At 41.2% G+C, this 27,888-nt stretch overlaps 1 protein-coding gene across 2 annotated transcripts; it reads left to right on the top strand.

Annotated features, from left to right (window-relative positions):
* Nucleotides 1-43: 43 nt before the first annotated feature.
* LOC306831037 (large neutral amino acids transporter small subunit 4-like) lies at nucleotides 44-27,794 on the top strand. 2 transcript variants are annotated; one of them, XM_079354888.1, is made up of 15 exons: nucleotides 44-229; nucleotides 2,755-2,968; nucleotides 7,640-7,853; nucleotides 7,948-8,003; nucleotides 8,206-8,282; nucleotides 17,618-17,710; nucleotides 17,852-17,985; nucleotides 18,346-18,557; nucleotides 20,537-20,680; nucleotides 21,563-21,580; nucleotides 21,742-21,868; nucleotides 21,976-22,108; nucleotides 22,493-22,566; nucleotides 22,848-22,971; nucleotides 23,128-27,794. In XM_079354888.1, exons 2-15 carry the CDS (start codon nucleotides 2,809-2,811, stop codon nucleotides 23,287-23,289), a joined length of 1,728 nt encoding a protein of 575 aa, XP_079211014.1. In that variant the 5' UTR covers nucleotides 44-229; nucleotides 2,755-2,808; the 3' UTR covers nucleotides 23,290-27,794. The 2 variants fall into 2 exon arrangements, with proteins under 2 accessions (XP_079211014.1, XP_079211015.1); XM_079354889.1 differs by lacking the exon at nucleotides 21,563-21,580.
* Nucleotides 27,795-27,888: the final 94 nt, after the last annotated feature.

Below are 27,888 nucleotides of genomic sequence, written 5' to 3'. Positions count from 1 at the left end.
TTAGCCAATAGGGAGGCACTGTTGTTTTTGTGCACCGCTTCTGCGCTGCTATAAAGCTGCAGCAATGAGCAATGATGAGAAGTGAAATAGTGATTCAAAGAAACCAAAGACACGTCTAACGTGTGAATTTCCACCGGTGCTTTGTGTTTGTCGTCGGGGAACATTTGCAGACGCAGATCTGACAGAGAACAGCGCGGGTCTTGTTTTGTGCCCTGAATCCAGGACTCAGGTAGGATGTCCGCACCAAGGATGCTCCATGCAAGTCATTTAACTGGAGGAGAAGCAGAGTCAGATTTGGAAATACTCAAATGAATAGCTATGTTCTCATGACACAGCCAATATGAAAGGACATTTTACTCTCAACCATTACACTTCTGTGGTGTCATTGTTTAATGGCTGCAGAAAAGAAGCTTTAGCTGCCTGCAGCCGCAACTTAAAGTCTTAACAGGTTTTTTTAATCAGTATTTTCTTCTCCTCTTCGTATTGTGTTGATCCTGTTTATTGACACACTGATAATAAGGTTAAAGCAGATTATGCTCGCAGTTGTTTTCATTGTCATCATGATGACAAACACGATCTTCTGTTTTCTTGTTCTGCACGATAAAGGTTAAAAGTTCTGATTTAATTTGTGACATTAGGCCTACATAAACATCTTATAGAGACATAGTGAGGCAGCAGATTAACAGTCGAGACGCTCGTATCTGCATGTTCTGTTGTTGTCATTTAACTGTCTTTGTTTGAGCGCTGGTGATGGTAATTCCCCATGATACTGTTGTTGATGCTGAACAGCTGAGCGCCTACAGTTTAGATATGAGTCACCCGCACATGTCCGGGGAAGCTGATATTTACTTCAAGTTAAAAGCACCGAACTTGTTAATAAAAGTAAAAATAATAATTGAACCAAACCAATGAGCAGTAAACATACAATTATCTCAACGGAATGATTCAACACACGGTAGGTAAATGTGTGGGGGGGATAAAACAAGCTGAAGGGTAGATGTCATCACCTTTACCCACAAGTTATTGTCTTGCAAGAACTGAAATATCCTAATGGGGATCAATAATGGTAATTGCTTATTGTTATTTATTGTCTGTATTACAGTGTGGTTGTCGATTATTTGACCTTGTCTGTGTTTTTGTTGTGGATATTCAACTTACATTTTAAGGTTGGGAGCTAAAATCGAGCCTTTCTAAAGATCATAATGCCTTAAAATCAGGACCTTTATTTTGAAACTGAACACCGGACCACTTAGGTTTTATTGACGCTAATTTGACTCCCTGCTGGGAGGAGATTGAAGATGCAGATTGGGGTAAATGGAGGGAGGGGGGGTTATTGTGCGGATGATTTCAGTCCAGTTCAGACCAGTTCTAGCACTGCTCTTCATTCCCAGAAATATATGACTTTGTTCTCAGTATGATGAACCTGCGACCAAAACAACAAATATCACAGAGAAGTGCGAACTGTGTTGCCTATTTCGTCGTTTTATTTTTGCAGTCTTTATTGTCCTCGATGTTGAGGGAGATGAGTGACATGGCAAGTTGACAAAAAAAGGTTTATCATTCAGAAAAGTAGGACAAGACATGTATCACGTGTAGGATATTTAGAGTTTATGGCTACAACACAGAGGAAGTGAATAAACGACACCTGAGGGTGCAGAACTCTTTAACATAGTTCGACACACAGGTGATGTTTACATCCTACATTCCTCAAGTTGTTTCTTCACCTGCAATCATTATACTTTCAATACTTCACGTTTGACAGAATAACTAACGTTATTATATCACGTTCTTTTATAATTTCTTTTGTTCTTTTATTTCCTTGCATTGGACTAACGGTCATTACCCTTCTGTGTAAATCCAAACAGGCCTACCTGTACTGTATAATACATGCACGAGCGAACGTTGAAAGGTAAATACACCCAAGTCTCGCGCGGCACTGGTTCGAACCGGCTCGAGCTGGCGCTACATTCAGGTATCCTACAGCAGTACATCAGTGGAGTTTCAGATACTTGTTTTTATCAAAGCGCACTCGTCTCACTCGACCCAGAGCCACTCAAACACAAAACGTATCCTGTTTATGTTTCCACACACGCAAGGAAATAAATCAAATACATGTGCACTGTCCAGAATGTTTTAACCTCCAGTTCAGGGAATCCTACTATTATGTACAAAATCTCATATGTATCCGCAACATTTTAAGAGATGTGGTCGATATGTTTATGAATAGTTTTCTAGCATCAATATTGAAAACGCTTTAAACCCCTTTTTTAAGTAAGGGCCCAGAATGAATAATACATTTTCAATGATAAAGACCTCACTATTGTCTCCCACCACTGGTTCTGTTCTGAACGCAACATCAACCTCACGTGTAGCTGCTGCACGAGCCATCACCAGCAGCCAATCAGAGAGACAAGTGGGCGGGAGTTTGTAATATTTATAGGAGGGGTTTGCGCAGAAGGTCTCAGCTGTTTTCTGTTTGTGGAAGTCTGTCTTCATAATGAACACCAGGCAAGGACAAAGAAAAGTGTTAAATCCAGACCCAGAGAGTCACTGAACAAGTTATTGTGATCTTTAGTAGCTTTAAATCAACACCAGCTTTAATAACAAAGAACGTGTGTCCATGTAAATGATTTTACCCTGGTGTCTATGTTCCATACATACAGATAAATTAGTCACTTACTAAAATGTGGATAATCAAGCTGAACCTATAGATAATTCAAATAAAATTTCCATAATGTCCTTTCTCTTTTTCAGGCTCCAGAAGCCTCCCTCCGCCCTGAGTGAAGTGCTACCTCCAACCCTGCTAAAATGGCTCCCACTTTGGCAACAGCTTTCTCCCGTCGCTGGTGGATGGCGGTGACAGCCGTGATAGAGAACCTGCTTTTCTCTGCTGTACTGCTTGGCTGGGGATCCCTGCTCATCATGCTCAAGTCTGAAGGCTTCTACTCGTACCTGTGCAAAGGACCAGGTGAGTCAGCTAGGTTAAATAAACTTAACAAGGGTGAACAATGCTTAATCTAAGAAGGTGGAAAATTAATTAGGAGTAGGCTATTTAAAATGTAATGCAAGTAAATACTTCCACATAATGTTTTTCTTTGGTTATTATAATTACTTTGCAGATAAAGATGGAACATAAAACTTTAACAGAAAATGGCAGGATTCCTATCCAGGGCCCCATGAAACGATCTCACAGTGGGCCCCTCCACCACAGCCTCAATCAACTCAGAAATATTAACCTCACAAACACACACATGACCTGACATCCTTTGGTACTTTTAAAAAGCACATTTTATAAAAGGCAATAATACCTTCTGTTTAAATGATTGATTGTTAGGTCTATTTCATGAACGGTGCCTGAGAGAAAAATGAGGCCAACAACAACTTCATTGGCAAAATGCATTTGTCAAGCCCAAAGCACAAATCCCAATTACCAAGATATTTGTGCAATTTGGACAGTGTAGCGTTGTAACTTTTGTTAAATCCAACACCGGGTGGCTAGGACTCCTGTTATTGCCTCAGTGGTATCAAAAATTCTGCCCCACTAACCCCTTCTCTACTATGCACATGATATTGATCCAACAATGTGCACTTCCTCATGGAAAATAAGTTACCAGGGCAGCAGCAGGATGAGTCTGTACAACCTTTGTAGCAGCTCTGATTTGTTCCTGCTAAGTAAACCAAGTGAAAGAACACACCAGGTTATGTTATTGTGTTCTGTACTGTGTCCCCTTTGATGAGAAGAGGACATAGAGAGTTACTCCACTCAGTATTAGTTTGTGTGTGTAAAGATTTTTATAAGCACTCATTGTCACAGGAGCAATGCAAATCCGATTTAACAAAAGGAGAATGACAGCGAGTCTCTATTTTCATCATCTGTGAGATTTGCGTAGTTGTCTCGATATCCATGAAAGCAGACTGAAGTGTGAATGAGTCCATTTATCCTTTCATTCTCCACAGTGCTGAGCACACAGGCTGATTTAGTCTCTTTGATCTGCTGATTGAGTCTCTGTCTGTGTGTGTGTGTTTCTTTGTTTTCTACAATGGAGCAGTGATGAAAGCCCTGTGGGGCTGATTCATGAAAATGAAGACTATTTAAAAAGATTTGTTTCAGGGCTTTTTATACATTTATTTTAGAGACAGGACAGTGGATAGAGTCAGAAACTGTGTAGAGAGAGAGAGAGAGAGAGAGAGAGAGAGGGGGGAATGGCATCTGGGAAAGGATCCGAAAAACGGTCTGCCAGCTTCAAGTACTACGGCCTCTGGACACAGAGTGTAAACTAACCGCTAGACCACTGGCGCCTCTCCAAGTTGTTGAATAGTAGGACAACTTTTTATCTTGTCATTTGAACTACTCGGTCTGAGATGCAAAGGAAAATGTCTGCTATTTAAGTAGGTCACTGAAAATTTAGATTTTTTTTGGGTGGATTCAAAAGTCCTAATGAAGCGTAAATGAAAGCAGATGATTCATGGTTCAAGCCTGTTCCTCTGATTTGATTAACTATCTCTCTTTCATTTTACTAAGCGTTGTCCGCAGTAACATGATCCCGTCACAACAGATACTGTATCTCGACTGTCTCGTCCCCACTCTCTGATCTGCTGAACACTACTGGTACATCAGTTTTGGTGTTTACCTGAAATACAGGTTAAGTGGCTGCAACATGCACTGTTTCTGTCAGGTCAAGTAGGTGCCTTATATGCTGTTTTTAAGGTGAGAATAAGCCCGACTCACTCTGAAAGTCTATCCTCAGGGTGAAAAATGTACATATGTTCAGCATTGTTTGGCTTCGAGTGTGAAGAGGAGGAGCTCTCTGCAGCTGTCTGACTCATGACATGTTTGACATTTTAGAGAACTTGAAGTTGGAAGGAGAGCTTTACTGAGATATATACTGTTCTTAAAGCATTGAATTGTTTATTTAAAGTCATCCTCTGGTGTTGTGAGGTGTGTGTTGCCTCAAGTTTTTCACACGGTAAAAAGAAAGACATGCATGTTCTATTGTCTAACTCATCAACTGTGTTTTTATTCCTTTTTTGTCTCGCTGTTTGTGTCATGACTCCTCCTGTTCGCACAGCTCTTTCACTAAGCTCTTGGTTGTGTCCTGACTTTCTTTGGATCAACTTTGTATTTCATGTTAGCCTGAGGATGTGAGTGATTGATCAGTGCCCTCTTGACCCCCACTGTGACTATATCCTCATAAAAGAAGCCTCTGTTCACAAGAAGCAGGGCCTTTCAGACAATTATACATGCTCATTTCCTGTTTCTGACACCATTACTTGTGATTGCTCCTCTGTCAGTGTGTAGTTTCTATGTGGATTGAGTCCTGTGTGATGTAGCGGTCTGCATGTAAATAATATGCATAACAGTAGAGCCAAGGAAACCAAGCGCTTAGTTCAGCCTAATTATTAAAAAAAAAAGACTTTAAGGGAGGAGAGTCAGTCTGACATTTGCTACAGGGGAGGTTCATTAAAGATGAAGGAGTGGCAACAAACAAGGAATTCAGTAAAGAATACACAACATACTATTGACATAGAGAGAAACGCCCTCTGAAGGACAGCAGGTTTGGTGAAGCTGCAAAGTGCTGCCCTGTATGTGTGCTTGTGGCCCAGGGGTTCTTCCTTTATTGCCTCAAAGTCTGTTGAGACCATTTGATGAGTCAGCAGGCGCGCCTTCCGGGGAACCAATCCTGCTGTCTTTATCTTTGACCCACACTTATCACTTAATACCTCTCTAACCCTCAAATGTCAGCCTTGTTGCTGTCGCCTTTGCTCCAGTGTTTTTGTGGTTTGAAATATGCTAGAGCAGGGGTGTCCAAAGTGCGGCCCGGGGGCCATTTGTGGCCCTTGAGTGGATTTTTTGTGGCCCTTGACTTCAATCGAAGAATCAGAAGATTTTGGCCCAAGGCCTCATCAGATGGCATATTTTGTTCATATTTTCTTTTTCATGTTAGTGAGGGAGACCTATAAAAGCCTGACTATTCTTTCCAAAAAATTAGAATACAACAGTTTCCCACTGCAATTAGTTATTGTGTATTTACATTATTTTTTGAAGAGGTCAAAATACAAAAAGTTCCTTCCAATATTTATAAAAAAAACCAACCTGTGGCCCGTGAGCAATTCTAACGCGACAATTTTGGCCCGCAAGAAAAAAAGTTTGGACACCACTGTGCTAGAGGATGAGCTATATGGGCATTTCAAGACATTTACCTCAATCTCCTCTTGGGAATTTGCCCAGTTGTTTGCTCAAGTCAATGTTTCCAATAAGGCAACTGCCTTTGATGGGCTTCATAACTCCTGTCCAAAAAACAAATGGGGGACTCCAATGAGAATACGTCCATGTTTATAAACTCAGTATCCTTGACTACCAACTTGTCTGTAAACCATAAGACAGGTTAACGTTAGATAGTTAATATTGCAATATAAGCTGTGCATTATGGGGCCCTGAGAGAATGTACACTATGTACTGGAGTAAAAACACCAAAGCAGTCATCAGATGTTCATTTAGCCCTTTACCTTTCCCCCACTTTAGCCTCATTTCAACTTTCTGTACCAGAATGCATTTAATGTGACATAATAGCTTCCTGTTGTTTCTCTGCATTTCCCCCTTAGTCCACCCCACCCCCCACCCCCCCTTTAGCCTTAAGCTGGCTCAACAGTGGTAGAAATCAACATCACACTCTCCTCTGGGACCAAAGCAGGCCTTGAACGCAGATTTTTTTTAATGTTCTTGTTTGTTGGATGCAGTAAAGACTTTAGCAGCTGTTAACAAATCGGCTGATGGACTGTGATTAAAAACAAAACACGATGTCCTGATGACTAAGTCCTTCGTACCTCCCTCCCTCTTCCAGACATCAAACATGTTGGAACTGCTGAGTCTGTCTCTATTGTTCTCTAGAGTTAGACCAAAAACAAGTCAAGGTGAGATGTTTTATTTGTAGTTTACCAGTATGTCTGATGTTGAGTATCTGCAGAAGCAACATTCTAACAGAGCTGATAGACAAAAATAGACTCAACACGTTTGAGTGAGGGTGTTTGCATAACGTTCTCCCCATATAATGTTCATCTTGCACGCGGGGGTGCACGCGGGAAAACAACACAATATGAAGTAAACAAGTGCCAGAAATAGCCTGGTTCGTTTATTTGACCTTTAATGAGTCTACTTGCTTTTAAAGCTGCCACTCAGCACCTAGAGAGGGAGGGGGAAATATCAGAGCTTAGGCCTCTAACATTACATATTACAAACATCATGAGGTTGTTCATTCTAGATCATACCGTGACCTTTAGAAAGACGAGTCACAACTTTGATCCAATGCATCGTCGGAGTTTCCAGTAAAGAGAAAACAGATCATGATCCTCATCAGACGTTTCCAAAGCTCCAATACTCCATAATTAAACACATTTACAGTTCATGTATAGCCAAGTTTCATCAGTAAGGTTGTGACTCTGGAATATTTTCAGTTCTTAAAAACTGAGAAATTAAAAAAAAAAAATGCATCACAGCATTGTAAGCTGATCTTTTCCATGTTAGATGTGTTACAAAGTTCACTCTCTTTCACCAAGATAATTAATCCAGTCAAAATACGTGTTTCAGTGTTGTGACATTAACATTGAAGCCTTCTCTTCTCTCATTACTTTCACTGTGCAGACAACAGCAGCAGCCTCAACATCTCCAATACGTCCATATCAGAAGAACCAGCTGAAGAGTACCTGGAGCTGAATGGCTGGCCCATCTGCAATGACCAGGATGAGATGCTGAACCTGGCCTTCACTGTAGGCTCCTTCTTGCTGTCTGCCATCACACTGCCATTGGGCATCGTCATGGACAAATACGGTCCACGGAAGCTCCGACTTCTGGGCAGGTAAGCCTGGAATACAAAGTCAAAGTCGACTTTCCTCTGGATTCTTATATGTTAGTTTGTTTGCTATTTAAATTTCCTGTCTTTGTGTCCGCAGTGCCTGCTTTGCATTCTCCTGCCTCCTTATCGCCTATGGTGCCAGTGACCCCAACAGTGAGTGTCCCTACACGTCATCACATGCATAATTTATCAGCATCAGCTCTTCATCAGCACAATTACAAACAAGCACATACGTCTACAACTCACTGATGTAGCGTTGACCCTAAAATCAATGGGACAGGACGAGTAGAAGTTGCCATGTGTCAGCAGATTAATCACATCTGTCCATGTCACTGATGTGCTCTTCTTCTTGCAGATCTGTCCATCCTGATCTTCTTTGCTTTGGCGATGAACGGGTTCGGAGGAATGTGCATGACCTTCACTTCTCTGACAGTAAGTGGGAAAGTAAACGTTGACTACATTACCTTTAGATTGAAGATGCTGAAATTGTATACAGTTCATGCTGATGTTAAACTGCACAAGTGATCCTGCTGGAATTGTGATTTTATTGGCTTTGTATCTGAATTTTGAGTGTCAAGCAGAGAGACATATGGTGACAGCTGTCTCAAGCAGGCTGAATGTGCACTCATAGAGTCCACATAGTTAAATACTATGGATCTGCTATCTGCTATGGACTATAGCAGATAGCAGATCCATAGTATTTAACTTTTTGACAAAATCCTTGGAGGGTACAGCTCACTTGTTTTTTGAAGTAAAAGGGCATGCCTGTAGACTAAAAAAAACATTAACCCTTTTCTGACTACTTTTTTCGCAATAGTGCCATGACAAAGCACAGCCATCATTTACAGACATTTACATTGAATCTGCAGCAGAGTGATATCATTCTCTCCGTCTGTGAATTCACATTGTGTTTTGGCATTTCAGAAGACAGAGATATAGATACTGTATTGGGAAATTCAAATTCAAGGAAGCACACCACAGCCGGAGCTTCACACACACACACACACACACACACACACACACACACACACACACACACACAGGCAAATGTCACAGGGGTGTAAATGTTGTGGCTTGAATCGGCAGTCTGCATAGACTGACACTGTACTGTACTGTAACTGCACATACTGTAAATAAATGTGGCACATACATATGACAGAATATTATAATAGTATTGCAATGTTAAAGACTTGAATGTAAGGACTCAAATAACATTTTAAAAACAGGGAGGCCAGTGCAGGGTGCAAGTTAGATTTGATGTGTTGCGTACAAAACAGAAGAAGGGAGGAGGAATGCTGTGATTTCAAAAGACACGTCGTAGACATGAAGACAAGGGCAAGACAGGGGAAAGGACACAGCGAGAGAGGACAAAACAAGTGGCTCTGAGGAGAGAGGAGGAGGAAGAGAGAGATCAGATACATCAGAGAGAAAGAGCAAAGGAACATTTAAAAAAAAGAAGAAAAAAAAGAACGGTTGACAAGACTGAGTCAGACGGCAGAGCAGCTGACAAGAGACCCCTGAGAGTTAAAGGATGAGCAGAGATATGGAGTGATGGAGTAGATCAGGAAAAGACAGCGGTCAGGATGATCTCATCAGTCGGAGAAAATGTTGCATCATCACAGACGACGCAATGTGAGGGAGAGAGTGGTTTAAAAAGTCAGCGACTTTGCCTTAGTGATCTATTATTCACAAACTCCAGCTATGCTGCGGCTGCTCTCGCTACGAACCAAAAAAAACACATCTTCTCATTATTATTTCATTCTCACAGATCACATGCTTCCTGAGTGTGAGTGAGTGTGTTGTTCTTAACAGTGCATGACTCCAGGTGTGTGATTGTACCAACAGCACAAGGCTTTTGAAGGTGAAAGCAGATATTTATGGTTAGTTTTAGAATTCAGTTTCTATAAATCCCCCAAAACTACCTGGGTATTCATTCACCTTCTCACTATGAACGTCAACATATGTTATTGTGTTATTACACGGCAGATGTTGTCTTTTAACAGTCTTGCTTGCAGTCTGAATGTTCTGTGACTTTATCTGTGCAAAGAGCAGAGACAGATTGTCGCTGAGGAGACAAACAGGAAGCAGCGACAGGGGAAATGTGTGTCTGCGTCTCCACCCAGACCTCCTCTGCTTCCTATTCAGGCTACCCACAGAGACCCTGACTGTCACACAGAAACGCAAAAACACAAAGTGGCTCAGCTGGTTTTCACTGTAAACCCCCCCCCCCCCCCAACCCTCAAACTCTGAGTCTTTCGTCTGTGCGGGCTTGTTTTTGTCGTCTCCGGTTTCAGCTGCCAGCTCTACTCTCAGCAAAGCTGGAACTACAAAAAACGAGCGCATGCAGGAGTACCGTATATTACTGTAGTCAGCTGTGTGTGTGTGTGTGTGTTGTTTTAGCTGTGAAGGGTATCTAACCCACAGCAAGTTGAGTTACAGCTCCCTGCAGGCCTCAACAAATGTTTCTTTCATGCTGCCGCCTTGCTGCAAGTATCAGCAGGTCGTATTTTTCCTTGAAGTATTGTCTCCGGCTGTCTAACCACACTAATTTTAGTTTGGTGTCAAGCTTTCAGGAGACATTAAAGACTTCATTAATTACACTTGTCCTTAAAACATGTTGCAGGACATTTTTTATTGGGAGGGTGCAATCAGCTAAAACTGGGAAGCACATCGTCTAAAAATGGGTTTCGCGCTTGATTTTAAGCGGCACAATCATGCAGGACAAAGTGCTACAAACAAAGGAGTAATAGATCAATTTATATCTGTCATAACTACTTCAATCCTGAAAAAGCTAACATGTTTGGAACACAGCAGGTATATTCAGGGCTGAAGAAAAAGACATCCTATTTGATCTTTGGCTAGACCCTCTCCCTGCCCTTTTCGGGATCTGTGGGCGAAGCGTTGTTACAGAGTAAAGGGCTATTTAAAGAAAGCTGTAACCTTTATTTCCCAGGGACTAAAAATCTGTGATGCAGCATGTCATGCATCATGGGAGCTTAAATTTCTGCAAATCAATGAGATGATCTCAGCTCAGTAAGAGTTCGCTTTAGTCGTTCTGTTCTTTCTCATTTAAAGTTAAATTATTCCTCATTTCTGTTCTTTAAACTATGACTTTTTTAGATAATTGTTGACGCACACTCAGCACTCGCTGTTCCAGCCTTGGAAGTAAACAGGGAGTGAAACTAAGGGAAAAGAGGAGGAGGAGGGAGGCAGGGTGCTTATTCATGCCCTCTCTGCTCTTCATTCCTTCCATTTTTCTTCCTGTAAACAGCGTCATGTTACGCAGAATCTCACAGTCTTTTCATGAAACATTACATCTATGCTCCTCCTCCTGTTCCTATCCTGTTCGCTGCACGTGTTGGAGCACCCTCTATTTCCTGGGTTTCATCTTCAAGTGTGCAAAGCAGTGCTCGCCACCCTGATCTACTTACCATCAGATGCCTTGTAATGTTTTCTTCCTCTGTTCCCATTTTTTTTTGTCTACTTAGATCATCTGGGAACACTTTTAAAGCTCACTGATGCCTCATTAAACAACATTGATGTTTTTCCTTTTTTAATTGAGAAATAGATGTTCTTTATATTTTCCGAAACTGAAACATCCAGGGGCTGGGCCTCGAGGAAAAACACAGTGATTTCCTGTTCGACGGAAAATTTATGAGGTGCACATACACTTCATCCTGCTCCGTGCAGAGATGAGAGCATGCACTTTATTACCCCTGTTAGTGTGACGGCAGGGTGAGATGGAAGTACAGTATTTGCTCAGTTTGCTGCACGTGACCACACAAAATGAAAAGAAGAGGGGAAAATAAGAGGAGGGAATGCCAAAGGTCAGGAGCTGCTGAGTAATCTGAGATGCGAGCGGGCCAGACGGAGCAACAGCCGCTGTTATCACGCTCATGTAGCTGGGCTTTGTGCAGTCAAGGAGATTTTTGTTCTATAAGGTGGCTGTGTTGTCGCAATACCAGAACCTCTAAATAATTCTTGCAAAATTCAGAAGATATTAATAACTGTTCGATTCCTGTGACAAAAAAATACAAGTCCTAATACCTAATATGGGGTATTACTGTGGTACTTTATATTACTTTTAATAATTGAAATAACTGAGAAAGAATCATTTAAATAAAACAAGGTATCAAATAGCACACCGTAGTTGATGAAGGTTTAAGGGATTTCTGTGCAGCTTGAATAACCATTAAGCCCTTAGAGTCACAGAGGGGTCTTAAAACACTCTCTGACATGGACTTAGCTTTCCAGGAACTTGTTTCTTGTGGGAACATGTTGTTTTGCAGGTGGACGTCAGCTGGTGTCAGCACAAAAACTGCACTCTTATTTTGAGGCAGTAAAAGATGACGTCAGGTCGATAGAGGAATGCAGGCAGTCTGGTGTTCGTCCGCTGTTGTTTGCTAATCTTACAGCCCACTTGGCTTCTCTTTATGAACGATGGAGTCCAGGCCAGTCAGAGCTGGTTCTCAGAGGAGTTTCCACTTGCTGCAGCAAAGCCTCTTCCTTCTTTCATTTCTCTGTTCTGTCCTTTCAAGGGCTCGGTTCAGTTTCCTCTTTTTCCTTTCGACCCGAGGTCAGCATGTTGTCTTGTTCCTAGGCCTCTTTGTCACAAAATTTTCTGCCTTTTCCATTTTCATTTTCACAAGTCAGCACATGCTCTTATCCAGAATGACGTGCATCGACGCATGATGGCAAAACAGGAAACTTTTACCAAGAAACTCTCAAAACAGGTTAGCCAGGGATAAAGCTTTGAGTTAACTCCCGTTCACATTTTATATAGAAAGATGGATGGACATCATTTTTTTTTGTTAGACAGAAAAATAGATAAAGAAATGGACAAGATCAAACAGAACTCACACAATACTCCCGAAAACTTCCTGATGTCTTCGGGGGACCTGCAAGTGTGAAAGGTTTTTATTTTATCAAGAAACTTCACAATTTAATATGAATACATTTACCATCATATACTTACATTCATTAGGAGCCGCTACCCCTCCCCAAAATGTCAGCTGCGTAAACGCTTCATACAGTACAAGCCATCTGTTGACATCAAAGGTTAACTATGTTGACTTTGTTCTTCAAGCCTGTTAGCATGCTAACACCTGCTAATTATAAAGTAAGGTTTAGTAAGTTCAGAGGGTTTGACCTCATTTACTTTCTGCAAAGCCTCCAAAAATCCGGTGACATTTAAAAGTCCCCCACGTGTTAATTCCCACTCTCGTTCTCTTATTTCTGTCTCTAATTACTGTCCTATCAAATGAAGACTAAAATAGCTCTTGAATTGGACATTGTGATTTTGGCAGTGGCTCAAGAGCTTTTGGGGGAGTTTATAAATTTTCTAGATAAGCCAAAAAGAAACGTTTTCGAGGATTTACTTTAATCCATCATTGCCCATGCCTAAGAGAGTTTCTTGTTTTGTTAAGTTAATTGTCTTTACCCACAAGTCTTGAACAAAATGTCACGCTGAGTCATGGCAAACATTGGTGCTTGTTTTAAATACTGAGTTACCTGGATACTGTTCAAACACATCCACATGTTGATGAAACCCCCTCCCTTCACTTAACCGAACCCATTCACCGAACGCTGATCTCTTATCTACAGGTGACTGCTCTGACGCTAAAATAGACCTTTAGTGGCTGTCCAAACACTGAGCCCATTTGTGTGTGTACACTTCAACTGTTCATGGATACGCTATGACCACAGAGCTAACAAAGAAGCTATTCAGGAGACAGGCAACAATTTAGGAGATGGTGGGCTTTATTTTTTGAAAGCGTCCACACAAAGGATTTCTCATAGAGTCTCTGGAGATTCATAAAGAACACAATGGTTTTTATTTTATACTGCGTCAGGAGATTAGTAGAGCCTAATGAGGTAGAAGGGTAGATGAGGAAACAAGGTGAAATTTCCAGAACAAACAGTACTACATTATCACATACCATAACCTTGATGGGGACACACAGGCAGCACATTCCTGTGACGGTCAGACACTCAACATAACAAACCCTGTCTCCTGCAGGGAACGTCTTTCTCAGATCTTACTGTAGCTATTTAATGCCATGGAATTTAATTCAGACAAGAATCCCCTGAAGACGAACCCAGCTGACTTAACTTTGAAGATGTGTTTGTTAGTAAATAGTTTCAACAATAGTTAGATGCATTAAACTGAAACCTGGAAAAAAAAATGGACGTAGTCTCAGGGACACCACCAACTGGTTTCTGAAGATGTGTTTTAAAGCTGAATGGTGGCAGTTGCCATATTAGAACTGCTGACTCTTTCTAACTTTCAATCTTGAAAGAGACTAAGATGCTTTAAGCCTCTGTTTCACTATTTCATGACATTAAACAACAGGTTGTTGCGAAAAGAATTAAATAAAAAACATTGGGTTGGGTGGTAATTTTCCTGCTTTTTCATCCCTTCCTGAAAACATTAATTTCCCCTTGTTCTGCAATCCCAATACTCACAATGTAAGACCATCATCCTACACTGTGAGTTTAATTAAAACCCTGGGAACTTTGGATGAACTGGCAGGTTTCCATCGTCTCATGTGATCACCTATAGATCCACTTGTTTGTTTTTCAAACAGACATATTTCACGGCAGTGACTTTCATCACGTCTTTTAGCTTGTCTCTTTGTACAGTCACTGAACATTCAGTTGCTTGTGTGTCTGTTAGCGCCTGAAGCTACAACGCATTCTTTGTCCTGACTGTCACAATCACACCTGTCTACCTGACTGATGTGTTATTGACTGCAACTACAAAAACACTGTTATCTGCTTCAAGCCTGACAGCTCCTCCTCACATCAATACTCTCGCTCAAACATAACCCTGTTTTTGCACTCATTAATCCCAACTTCTACTGCCATGATTAGCAGAACAAATCAGTGTGTGGTGCGTTTTTAGGAAACTCAGCAGCTGACTATGACTCAGACCTATTAACCCAGAAAAGCTCCCAGTGCGACGTAACCACGCAGCATCACAAGGACAAGACTACTGTTCTGTTTTGGTTGGCGCCTGTTCCTGCGCACACACACAGTCACACACAAAAACACAGACAGGTTGAGGTTTTCTTTCTTGCGCGGCAGTTTGCTTTTGTGATTTTGACGTTTTTTTTCTACTCATCAATGTACTTGTTGGAAATACTGCCAGTGACGTCTATGCTGCTTCCATATGAACTTGTTCCCAGAGTGAATAAACAAGTCCGGGTGTATTTACTGGGGTGAATGACAGAGAGGATATGGATTGACCCACTCTGCACTGTTTCTTTTTAGCTGCACTGATGGGAAATGAAGAATTTCAAGTTTTAATGAAGAGACTGGATAAAAAATGTGACTGTGGTTCGAGTTTCAGAAACATAAAGCCTTTTTCATATAGAGTAAATAAGAAAAGTTTGATCACTTTCATGTACAGTAGCCGACAACGGCGACTGACCTTTAATGGCTGAGAAATCGTAACCTAACCCTGTTACTTTATTTCATCAAAGTATTTACCGGTCCAGTACTTTAGAGTAATTGCTACTAAGATATTTAATGTCAGCCGTCAATCTATGCAAAATTTCTATCTCCCCTGCAAAAAAAATCACATTATCGTACTAAAGTGTTAGCTAATTAACCCTGTGACCAACGCTAATATATTGTGAATTTGCAACGAGAATCTGTCTAGTAGGAATCATCAGGGATAGTAGTGGTATTAATGCTACACTCCTTCATTGAACCCAAACCCACATTTAATTTCTTAATGAGAGGTCAAAGGTTGGTATGGTCCACAGCAGAACAGAGCAGAGTCTTATGTTGGTTTAAAACAGACTCTTACAGTAATGGAAAGTTCATAGACTCTTGTGTTAGTGTTCATTATGATTCCTGTTTGTTCATCCTCTACTCTGATAAACGGGCGCACACTGCTCTGCAGGAGCATCATTCATCGACAGAGCTGTCTATCATGGTGTTTTGTAGTATTTTATTGCATCAAATCACTAATTGAACCTAAAAAGGATTTTCATTTTGATTTTGATCATTTGACCCAATTCCTGGAGGCGGAGCTTATGACCTATATTGCAGCCAGTCGGTGGTGGGAGTGCAGGATGCTTTGGCTTCACTTTTGGGGAAAAATCATGTCGTCTGAGTCGATGATCACAAGCTAGGCAATCTTACAGAAGTGCAAACCTGGGGAGAACCCTTTCATATCTTAACCCACTGTTTGACATAAACTAACAGTGCACACATGAATATTGCTAAAGAGAAAGAACACATCAACTTTCCTTCAAGTTATTTTTTTATATATTAATAGAGCTATTGCAAAAGACCAGATGGGAAAAATGAGCCATCATCACATGGTTTCGGAGAAGGAAGTAATACAGCAACAGTGAGGGGAATCTGAACCTGTTGACTCTGCAGAGCTATCATTCGTTGTGACCACATGAAGTCTGCTGAGCCAGACACGAGCTGAGCTGGTCATTTATGTCTCCTGTCCTCTACTGTGCCAAAGGCTAGCCATCGTACCCCTGCTGTTGTCAGCCAGTCAGGTTCCTCCTCCAGAGCTTGATAACTAGATTTTTCTGCTACATAAAAAGGAGAGGGAGCCCCCGTTATTTTGGATGTAGTAGCCGTTTTTGTTGCTCACCTTTGGTCCAATTAATCCGGGGAGTGACGTCTTAGTGGGGTGAAGGGGTTCAAGCATCTGCCTAACAAGCTCCCCCCTGTTGAGAACAAATCAGCTTGACAATGACAGTGGGACAGGGAGGGCAGTTTTGACCCATATTTACACTTTTGGATTGCCTCTTATCCTTGTTTAAACTTAACGTTCTCCATATATAGAAATTAGACCTCCCACTGGCAGCAAATGCATGAATCTGTAAGCCACATGTTGCTCTCAAGCCTGGTGTTGTTGTTTTTGTGCTCTCTGTTTTTGACTTCTTAAGAAGACTACTTAAAGTTTCAAGTTGGCAAGTTAAGAAAAACATGTGCTCTCAGGTTATTATGCAAGACTCTGGCTTTACTCTTGATGCTAGAAAACAAAAACAAGGTTTGAATAACGCTGCTGCAGACAGAACAGGGTGTGCACTGTGACAAGTCTATCAGCACGAGAACACTGGGGTCAAGTCTTTGCCTGCATGGGTGTGATTTGCTAAATAATTAATTGGAGAAAAATAAGTTGAAACTGACCTTCAAACCACAGAAAATAAAAATGGTTCATCCAGCCTTTGGTTACATTTTTAACAGCAAATATTCACAGGGGCCTTTTATTCATTTACATTTTCATCAATTTGAATTCCAACCAAATAAAGTTTTTTTAATTGAATTTAGTAATGTCTGAAACCACTTCCGATACCCTACTCTTGCACTCTGCCTGCATGGAACTTCTGCCACACTGAGTGCCTTTGGGACGATATGGGCGGGGCTTATTAAACCCTTCAACTGAATTGTTGTCATGATATTTAGGAAACCTAATAACAATTTGCTAGTTCCTAGAATTGGAACTAGCAAAAGTGTATATTTATTTGTGAAATGATTTGAGTTAATATTGAATCACAAAGACTCATTATTTTATGAATATTAGATTGAAAACCATAAGATGTTAACATTAGAAAGGAGCCGTAGGTCAGACTCGGATATAAACTGTGCTGCTCGCTTGGAGGACCATAGCCCCTGTACATGTGGTGGGACATTAAACTAAAAGCTACCAGGACCTCTAAGATTGTTTTGATAATAATCATTATTTAAAAAGTCTGCTATCATGACGAACCTACTTCCTTCTGCTCCTTCCATAGCTCCCTAACATGTTTGGAGACTTGAGGTCGACCTTTATTGCCCTGATGATCGGTTCCTACGCCTCCTCCGCCGTGACTTTCCCTGGCATCAAGGTAACCTTACATTTGTTATGATTAATAACAGTTTCTTTCTTTTCAGCCAAAACACAATCATCTTTCAGCATGTTTCCTTAAGTCTAAAAACAGAATGGGATATTGATTTTCCATTAAATGTGCCTGTTTTGGTGTCCGTAGGTGATCTATGACCTGGGTGCCACCTTCATCATGATCCTGCTGGTTTGGGCTGCGTGCGCCTGCCTCGTCTTCTTCAACTGCTTCATCAACTGGCCCCTGGAGCCCTTCCCTGGCCCCGAGGACATGGACTTCACGTAAGACAAATACTCACTCTGGCACACGTACACAAAGATGATAGACATTTCTGTAGCCTCCAGCTATCATTGTCAAAAAAGCTGTGATAATGCTATTAGTTAACCTCAGGTTATACCGGCTGCAGATGGCTTCAAACTGAGCCTCGACAGTCTGCATTCCCCACAGAGATCACTGCCTCACCACACACACAAACATGATTGCATGCTCATACACTCTTGCGCAGTAAATCCCAGTGTAATGCAGAGGAGACCAAGTGAGCCCTGAAGACAGGAAACACCGTAAAGACTTAGATCAGCTGGCTTTGCTCGGATTCACCTGGATCCTTTGATCCTGACCATCTTTTTCCTCTCTTTCCTCAGAGTGAAGATCAAGTTCAGCTGGCTTGGCTTTGACCACAAGATCACAGGAAAGCAGTTTTACCGGCAAGTGACCACTGTGGGGCGCCGCCTCAGTGTTGGTAACTCCATTAAGCGTGAACACCAGCCACCTAAAGACCTGGCAACGCAGGAGGCCAACAAGCTGTGCCTTTCTACCGTCGACCTGGAGGTGAAGAGCAAAGACAAGGAAGAGAGTAAGTCTGAAACAGAACACATATTCAGATCTTTTCTCGTTTTAGTTGGCTTCAGTGAGAATTTGGTAAAAGTAAAAGTTGAGGTTAATGCATCAACAGAAATAAATGACAATGACAGCAAGTGGAGAGAAAAATGAAGAAGCCAGACAGATCTCTGGTATGAGGGGAAATATGTCTCGTTGTTTCATTGGATGTCAGAACAGAAATTTGAAGAAAACATGAGCTCCATTTATCTATAGATTGCAAACATCGACCCTTGCCACAAACCCAAAAACACGTCATCACTGTGTGCAAATACCAAAACTTTCTATATTAACAGTATTTGCCACAGGAAGTGCCAGTAAGCTCGTCTTTTTTGACTGACCTAAAAATCAATTGAGGCAAGGTGTTGTTATGTTCTTTTGTCAAAGTTTTGTTTAAGAGCAGCATGTTGTACTTTACTTTGTTATTAGATCTGCAAACTCCTCCTCAGGACGTTAAAATGATTGCATTAATAGAACCAATCTTTAAAAGCTGCTCATTCTCTCTACCACAATCCAGAAAAGTCTGACTGATATATGGTTAGGAAATAAACACATTTGCCTCACAGTTCTGACCCATATCTGTCCGCAACAATTAGTATCCAGTATCCCCCCCCCTCCAAAACAGAACGTTACCTCTGCCCTATATCCACGTTAATCTAACCCTGGTCACCACAACACCTCCAGGACTCCTCAGGCCCTCTACACTGGGGTCAGGGACTCCCAGCAGGGGGATTTAGTCTCTTCCCTCTCGGTCTCTTTGGTACCAAACGGACCGTGCAATTGGTTCAGATCCCAATTTTGGAAAGCTGCTCAGCAGGAGTGTGGCGTGCTGGCAGGGAACCCTTCAGAAGCATTGTTGTGGTTTGAAGGCATAGCGTTGTTTTTACGTGTGTGTCTGTTACATAGTGTGTGTTCCCACCCACTGGTGTGTGTGTGTGTGTGTGTGTGTGTGTGTGTTTAGAGTGCAGTTAGGATGCTCATGGTTGGTTTAATAACAGCTGGACATTTTCGGTCTGTCAGGAGACAAAGAGGCCCCAAAATGTTTCCTTCTCTCATTCCTTTTAACTTATGAAGCTGTGAAGATTGCAGCAAGCAGAGGTGTCGATGCTTTAATATTTTTCAGCTCCACGTCTTAAATGATACCATTTGGTTATCTTCATGATCAATAGTAATAATAAGTACGAAAGCTTTAACAACAACATTTTTAGTCATATTTTACCAAAAGCTGCTCCGAGTGAGAGAGAATGTAACATGTTGCATTACCTTGCAAACATGACGTGGTAGCCAACGCTTCCCTTAAATGAGCCCTGGATGGATACTTGCCCATCCTGGATAATAATTACCCATCTGCTCCATCTGTGCACAGGTACTTAATTGGTTTGTCCAGTGCTTCACCATATGGCCAGTTGTGTCCAATTTCCATTTCTATTAACAACTTTGATTAATGATCAACCTTTTATGGAGCCCACCGTTTCCTTTAGTCACCTAGCTGCTCAGCTTCTCATGCATTAGACGTGTTACCGTGGCAGCCCGGGGCCCGAGGGAATATTTAGATGGCTGTCTTTCTTCTCTGTTAAAAGGAAACTTCACCTACAGCAGGAACCACTCGGGTGTAGTTTTCCATCATATAAAAGAGAATTAACTTTGAAACACTTTCAAGGCCCCTGATCTATTAAGAAACTTTGATTCTGATGACATGTATTTGCATTTCTTGATTTTTTTCTAACTCTGCCTTAGTTTTAATGTAATTTTAAGGAGGAACACCCTCCGACTCATTTTTTTCCCTGAGACTAACGTTTAACACTTAATTCTGAATTTTCAATATTGCTATGTTTAGTAAAAAGTCTCAAGAAATTGAGACAGCAAAATTTGCCGAAAACTCACACTGCTCTTGTTGTTTATCAAGCTACATGTATCCGCACACTGATCTAATGTGAGCTTTCATTTCCTCCACAGCTCAGTCCTTTATGAAGAGTGTCCTCAGCCCCATCTTCCTGCTGAGCCTCATCACCATGTGTGTGACTCAGCTGCGCCTCATCTTCTACATGGGAGCGATGAACACCATCCTGGAGTCCCTGACGGAGGGTAGCCTCGGCACAGGTCAGTATCTCAGCACGCACGTTACATCAGTAATGATCTTTATTTACAGAATTTACATGAGCATGTAGGGCAAGTTTTTTTTTTTTTTTTTTTCTGTTTTCTGTAGTTTAATCTGTTTTGATCAATCATGTATAAGATGCTTGGTTATATGCAAGAAACATAGCCTGTTAGGAGAGCAAAAGCAGACCACGCTAACAACACAAGGGCTCCATTCTGCCGTGTTCTGATGATAATGATAAGCCTGGCTCTACTGATAGCGCTTAATGCACTGTCAGTGATCATATCTTAAGTTTCAGAGTGATTATTGTTGGTCCTCAATGTGCCTAGAATTTAAAAGTTAACTTCTGATTGGCTCTAGGTCTGTTTTGATAGCTCTGTGTGGTTAAAGTTTGCTTTTAGTGAAGGAAATCTCACCAAGAAAACATGAAAAGAATTGAAAGGACTGTCCTGGCATTAGCAGCAGAAGCTGAACCTGAAATTCTTCTCTTGAAAAGATGAATCAGATGAGTTTCTTCTTGACTATTGTTGTTGCCAAAGTGGTATCTCAATTTTGATTGGTCGGTGTGCGAGAAATGGCCCATTTCCTGCATGTCACTCTCTACTCACTCTCTCCATGATTTCTGACTTTGTCGACCGTGCTATTTTTAAATAAAGGCATAAAACCCCCCAAACTAAACTACCTTAAAACTCTAACCTCTGGCTTCACTAGAATTTCTGAGAATTACCTGTTTTTTGTTTTAGTTTAGTTTTTTGCCCTGTGACTCCTAACAAACCCTCCTTTAGCTGCTCTATGCTCAGCTAACCTGCCATGTTGCTTGTTGTTTTCCTCTTCTCCTTCCCCTTCTCTTCTCTTCTCATACTTGCTTCATGCTGCCGTTACAGTGGAGAAGATGGAAGTGGGTAAGAGACCTATAGCTTACAAACATCTAACCGCCTACACTTTCAGCCTTTCTTTTCAGCCTGTCTGTTTTATTTTTTTTTCTTTGCACCTTAACTCTTCATTCCAATCCTTTAAAAAGCTTGAAAACTAAAAATAACGGTGCATCTGTTCTGTCTCTTAGTCAGCGTCTACACGTCCATCTTCGGCGTGCTCCAGCTTCTGTGTCTGGTCACCTCTCCTGTGATTGGCTACGTCATGGACTGGAAGCTCAAAGACTGCGAGGACGAGAACGACAAGATTACCAAGAGGTAATCACGGTTATTTTTTAAGAGCTGAAATAAAGCAACAGAGTGAAAGTGTAAACACACTCGGAAGAGAGAGAGAGAGAGAGACTGACTTTCTTTTATTTGACCAGGGTGCCTGGAGAACCACGTCGACCCGACAAACTGATCCAAAAGATCGTCAACGCCACCAGAGCCTTCATCTTCACTAACCTGCTTCTGGTTGGATTTGGGGTTGTATGCCTCATCCCTAACCTGCCCCTCCAGGTACCCAAAACACACACACACACGCACACGCACACACACACACACACACACACACACACACACACACACACACACACACACACACACACACTCTCTGGGTAGATAACTACTTTATGTCTTTTGGATGGGGATGCACACATTCCCTGCCATGTGCTCCTGCAGCCCCAAGTTAACCCTGCAGTGGTAGAAAGAGGCACAGAGAAATGTACATGATGTACAAACAGTAGGCTCACATGGCAATGCAGTTACTCAAATTCTTAGTCATTTAGTGACACCTGCTGGACAGAAAAGGCATTACATTTTTTTTCTCTGAATCTTTTTTTTATTATTTCTCAGGTTGCATTCCCTTTTAAATTAAGGAAAACTTTATTTCTTCCTCTCCAGATTTTGTCCTTCATCCTGCACACTATCGTCAGAGGCTTCATCCACTCTGCAGTCGGAGGTCTCTATGCTGCTGTGTAAGTGTCTGTGACGTGTTCAAAAGAACAGCAGGGCAACATAATTACGCTGTCAAACTGCTGTGAGACCACTGATCCACTACTAACTACAAAATGATGCAAAGCCAAAAATGTTATGATTAGGCAGCAGGCCTATCAAGGCTTAGACACACTAAACTAAACTATATTTATATCATCATAAACTATTAAAGAGCAAAAATGATTACAGAGCACTACCTCAGCCTTGCTATGAAATCTGATCTTATATTCAACATCTAAGACTTGTGTTTTGTCCTGCACAGGTACCCGTCCTCTCAGTTCGGCAGCTTGACAGGCATGCAGTCTCTGATCAGCGCTCTGTTCGCTCTGTTGCAACAGCCTCTCTTCATGGCCATGGTGGGACCCCTGGAGAAAGACCCTCTCTGGGTAAGATGAGACAGATAAATGGATATTGGACTTAAAAAAGAACTAGCCTTTAACTTTTTAGTAGTGGTAACTTTATTTGTATAGCACATTGAAAGTAGCAAAAGCATAACACCCCAAACAACAACTCCTCTGGTCTAAATCTTTTGTTTGCTTCAGGTGAACGTGGGCCTCTTGGCGGTGAGCATGCTCGGATTCTGCTTGCCCTTCTACCTGCTGTGTCACAGCCGCTACCTCCAGCGGCTGAGAGACGAGCGCGATGAGGACCCAAAGATTTATGTCAAGATGAACAACGATAGCAAGCCCGAGGCCTTCGTCTAAACAGGAAAGGAGAAGACGATCTTCAAAGACACCCCACAGAGGACGAGCTACACTGAAAAGAGACAGACACAGAGAAGAAGAAGAAGAAATAGAAGAGGCTGTGGAGGTCCTTCGCTTTGTCGCTGCATCAAGAATACTCACTACCTACCTTCCTCAAAATCCCACTCACTCACTCACCTCATTTTACTGCCAATCATTTGTGGTCTGACATGACCGCACACCACTGTGACACCCATCCCCTCTGATACACTGTGAGGAAACACACACAAACTATGGAGAGGTCCCACTCCCTCTGTAAGCCCAGGAGAAACATTGACTCGTGGGAGGTAGAAGCAATGATGAACTTTTAAAAAAAAACCTCCCTGGAAGACTCCTCTGCACAGCCCTTCTTCACTTTTTTTCGTGTTTATGTTTTTTTGCCGTCACATTTGCCTCTGACTGTATGGAAAAACACGAAGATGATGTCAGCCAATGAAGAGCCACAGCTTGGAAAATTTAGTGGTGACAAAGATGAACGAAAAAAAAACAGTGGCAGTATTTTGCTTTAAGAAGTCATCTCAGCAGTTACCATGACAACTGTTTTCTCCAGTCTGTCCGTTGTTCCAGTTTAGGCAGCATGAGCTAGTTTTTCCGGATTCTCATATAAACACACTCAAGAGTAGCAGCCTTGGACATGTTATCTTTGACTCCTCATACTCGAGGGCATTAACTGAAAAAGGTTCAACACACACACACATACACACACACACACACACACACAGCAGGATTGGTAGCAACAGTCCACTTTGAAAGACAGATTGATGGCTTTTTAAATTGCACCAAACAGTCTGCAGTAGCTCTGTGTGTGTGTGTTACATAATGCACTATGAGATAAAACTGCATCCTGGGGTTTAAATACTGCATGATGCCAGCGACAGTGCTGGTACTATTTTTACTGCTTCACTCAGTCACTAGTGCAGGAAAAAAATGCTCAACTTGCCATTTCCTTTTATTTGATGATGAATTCCTTTTTGTGTTATACATTCTTAATCTTTAGTGGTTTTGTTCAAATATAAATTTACTTGCAATATGATCTCAGATTTGTGGAAACGTGTTTAGCCTAGGTGGATTGGACTAAAGTTTAGATTTAATGTGTTCTTGTAAGGGTGGGAGTTTTTAGCGTGCAGGAGGAACGTTATTCTCGCATGACTTTGGATTTGTCGTAGCAATGAGTGCTTCTGTGAGATGCTACGCAACAATTGACACACACAGGCAAACATGGACATTTTACAGGCTGTAATCAACCAGGTGCTAGACAAATTACAGAAATGTGTTTTTGCATTTCACTTTAAGGTTCCCATGAAAACAAAACGATCCTTTTTGTTTTTTTTAAATGCCTCATGCAAACTTTGGCCCATTCCTCAAGACCTGATCTAACAATGGAAAAAAAAAAGATTTTATGAAAACATTTCTTTGAAGTTTTAGACAGACTGCCCCTGAACTCTTCCAGAGTTGGTTGTTGATACATGAGGAGGGTGGTCTCAGGAGGCAGCACAGGATGTCAAAAAAACAATGACACATAACAAGCGCTGGATGATGCAGAGAGTCGGGCGCTATAATGAGAATATTTTCCTTTATTTCAAAGCTTCCTGTAGGACACAGTCACAACATCAACTAAAGAGCAGAGAAGAACATGCTGATGAACAGAAAACATAATGAAGCTGTTTCATTTCAGTGGGTTTTTTTTTCATTCAGCCCAAATCTGTCCTTTTGTAGCCTTTTTTAAAGGAATTCAGAATCACATGTCTTTCTGTTTGCTGTTTCATGGGAACTTTAAAGGGCAGTTTGTTTCACTTCAGACATGAGAGCTTTTTTTTTTTTAAATGGATTCCAAAGAACCAATCAAGCTACCATTTGAAATTACTCTTTGCTGTTGGTTTCGGTCTTGTGTTTTCTTCTGTACCCTCAAGTGAAACTACAACTCTGGGAAACTTGAATTCACCTCTAATAATAATCTTTATTTAACGTAAAGGGAGATTTGATTGAAGGTAGCAGGCTGATAGAGATTCAAAACCTCCAGCTTCTGAGACTCGACAGAGATAATGAGATGAGTCCACACATCGAAGAACAACGTGTGTAGAGAATAATACAGGGAGGTAATCGTAACCACTGATTCATTCAGCCTGCTGTCTTCAAACTTCAACCAGAGAAGCTCCTCAGATATTTTCTTACCTTGAGAAAGGCACTTCCAAAGACAGCCATGACCCTCAGAGTGCCTCTTTCTGTGAACAGATGATGGGAGAGAGGGTATCTACGCAGGATGTGGCGCATGTTGTTCATCTTTCCCTTCTATCTATCTATCTATCTATCTATCTATACACACATATGTTGCTTTCATCTACCCAACACATCCTCAAGCGTTTACTGACAGAGCTGAGAGACAAGCCTCTGCTGCCCCAGTGAGTGACTTAAGTAAGTAAATGAATGGCACATGATGCACTTTAGACCTCTAAAAAAGGACCTCAGTCACGTCTTTCTGAACGACTTGCCCTCCCTGTAATTGTACGCTGGTGCATGATGCAAAGAATGTACACTTTAGAGCTTCAGATGTAGATTTATAACTTGTAGAACCAGAAAGATGCTTTTATTTTTTTATATTCACAGAAACAAAAGATCTATAGCTTCATACGTTGCTATATATTTTGCCTTAGGGTGCATAGAAAGCATGGCAGAGGTTTGTCTCTCGGTTCATCCATAAGGGTGTACACAACTTTATCTGTAACAGAGCAAAGAACATTGTATGGAGGAAAATATGTCACAAATTTTAACTGTTTGAGAAGATAAATGTGAAGAAACTTGGTGAAGAAATTGGCACTGTCATTGATCTGTTTTAATTCCAGATGTGTACAAAGGAATGAATCAATTCAAACCAATTTCAAGTCATTTGTCAGTCTTGTCTGGGGTTTCTGACTAATTCTGGTGATTTTTGACCCTCCTTTTAGCACAAAACCAAAAACTGGTTTGTGCAAATTCACATCGATCTACTCAGCAATTCTTTATCAGAACTTTTACGCTGTTGTTTCCCAAAAGTGCAAAACTGGTTTAACAAGAAAAGGTTTTAAACAATAGTTTCCTCAACTTATGAAGGTCTAAGTTTAGCTGTTTAGCAGCTCTGCTTTTTGTGATAGACCTGAAGAACAAGTCGAGACCTCAATCACTTTTTAAAGCAAAAACCTTTCTCAGGGACCAGGAGCGTTTTCAGCGTTTCCATCGCAAAAAACAGGATCCAAATAATAGTCCAACTCTGTGTGTCAGCAGTTCTCTGTGAGCTTAATCGTAGTCTAGTTTAAACTTAATTTCTTGTTTAGAATGAGTTCTACTTAAGTGATGTGTTTATAACATTTAAGGAGAATGAAACTTGCTGGGATTGTTCCAACGTAGGCAGAAGTTATACCGCACAAATCCTTCATCCGCTCCTAATAGTCCTCCGTGTAATTTGGTTGTCATAGTGATGGGTTTGAAAGGTGGGATAACTTGGAGAGTGAGGATAAGCAGAGGCTTGATTGGTGTCTGATTGGTGTCAGCAGTGTGTTCTACATCCAGTTATAAAGTAAAACGACCTTACGGTGTAGTTTAAGGTTTCAGCACTAGATGTCACTGTTGTTATTTCACACTACCTATAAACTGAAGTTAAATACAGTATTTTATTAATTGAGCTTCAAACATTACATTTGTTTTAAAAGACAGAGAGATGAAACAAAATTGACAAAATTGTTTGTCGTCTTTGCCGCAGTAGTTGTTGTAAACCCTCTTAAGAGCTTCAATGCAAACACCAGTTTTGTACTTCAGAGATGCGACAGCTTAATTTCTTACAAAGAAATGTCCACTTTTGTTTGACTTCATGCAACTTTATTCACATTTACCATTCTTGAAAACCTATGTTAATAATTCAAGCTTCATAGAGTGTACCTGGCAGTGTCCCTGAGACTATAAAGCAGGTGCAGGTACACTCTGGTGCTCCACAAGCTCTAATGAATGTGGAAAAAGATGGATGTTGATTCTTCATTTTTCAAAACTTCTCTGCACTTTCCCTCACTGCCGTACCTTAAATGTCTCAGAGTCAACCTGTCCTCAGTGCCGTCACTTCTTTTGTGTCACCCTCACCTGCTACTGTATGATGGGAAGTCTGATTGACGGTTGTATTGATTGTGTTTCAAAGGTTTTGTGTGACGACAGGTAAAGGGGATATCAGCAGGCACACAGTCGCCTTCCCTTTGGCACAAACCTTTTTGTATTTTTTTTCTACCTGCCATGCTCCAGTTTAGTTTTATAGTCTTTTATGATTACTTTTGTTCCATCATGATGTTTACGATGAATGTGTATCTTCATGTTCTTGTGTTTTATATTTGAATTTCTTTTATCGTGTACCACATTGTAGCTGTTGTCAAAAATATTTCAAGATTTAACTGAAACAGAAAAAAAGGCAGATCAATATATGAAGCAAAATAAACAATACTTTGTATAAAGATGTGTCTTGATTTTTAATGCTGTGAATGATCTTTGCGCACTTTTTCTGGGATCTTTCAGAAAAAAAACAGGTTCTGTTTTCGGTCTTTTAAA

The sequence above is a fragment of the Symphodus melops genome, assembly GCF_947650265.1.
Source record: "Symphodus melops genome assembly, chromosome: 10".
NCBI classification, from domain to species: domain Eukaryota; kingdom Metazoa; phylum Chordata; class Actinopteri; order Labriformes; family Labridae; genus Symphodus; species Symphodus melops.
The sequence above is the reverse complement of the archived record's forward strand: the minus strand, read 5'-3'. Positions and strand labels throughout refer to the sequence as shown.

Excerpts from the sequence above, each read along its gene's own strand:
- LOC306831037 (XM_079354888.1), top strand. The coding sequence starts at position 2,809 with ATGGCTCCCACTTTGGCAACAGCTTTCTCCCGTCGCTGGTGGATGGCG. Across the intron at positions 7,854-7,947 it reads AAGCTCCGACTTCTGGGCAG|TGCCTGCTTTGCATTCTCCT; the intron begins GTAAGCCTGGAA and ends TTGTGTCCGCAG. Across the intron at positions 18,558-20,536 it reads GAGCAAAGACAAGGAAGAGA|CTCAGTCCTTTATGAAGAGT; the intron begins GTAAGTCTGAAA and ends TTTCCTCCACAG.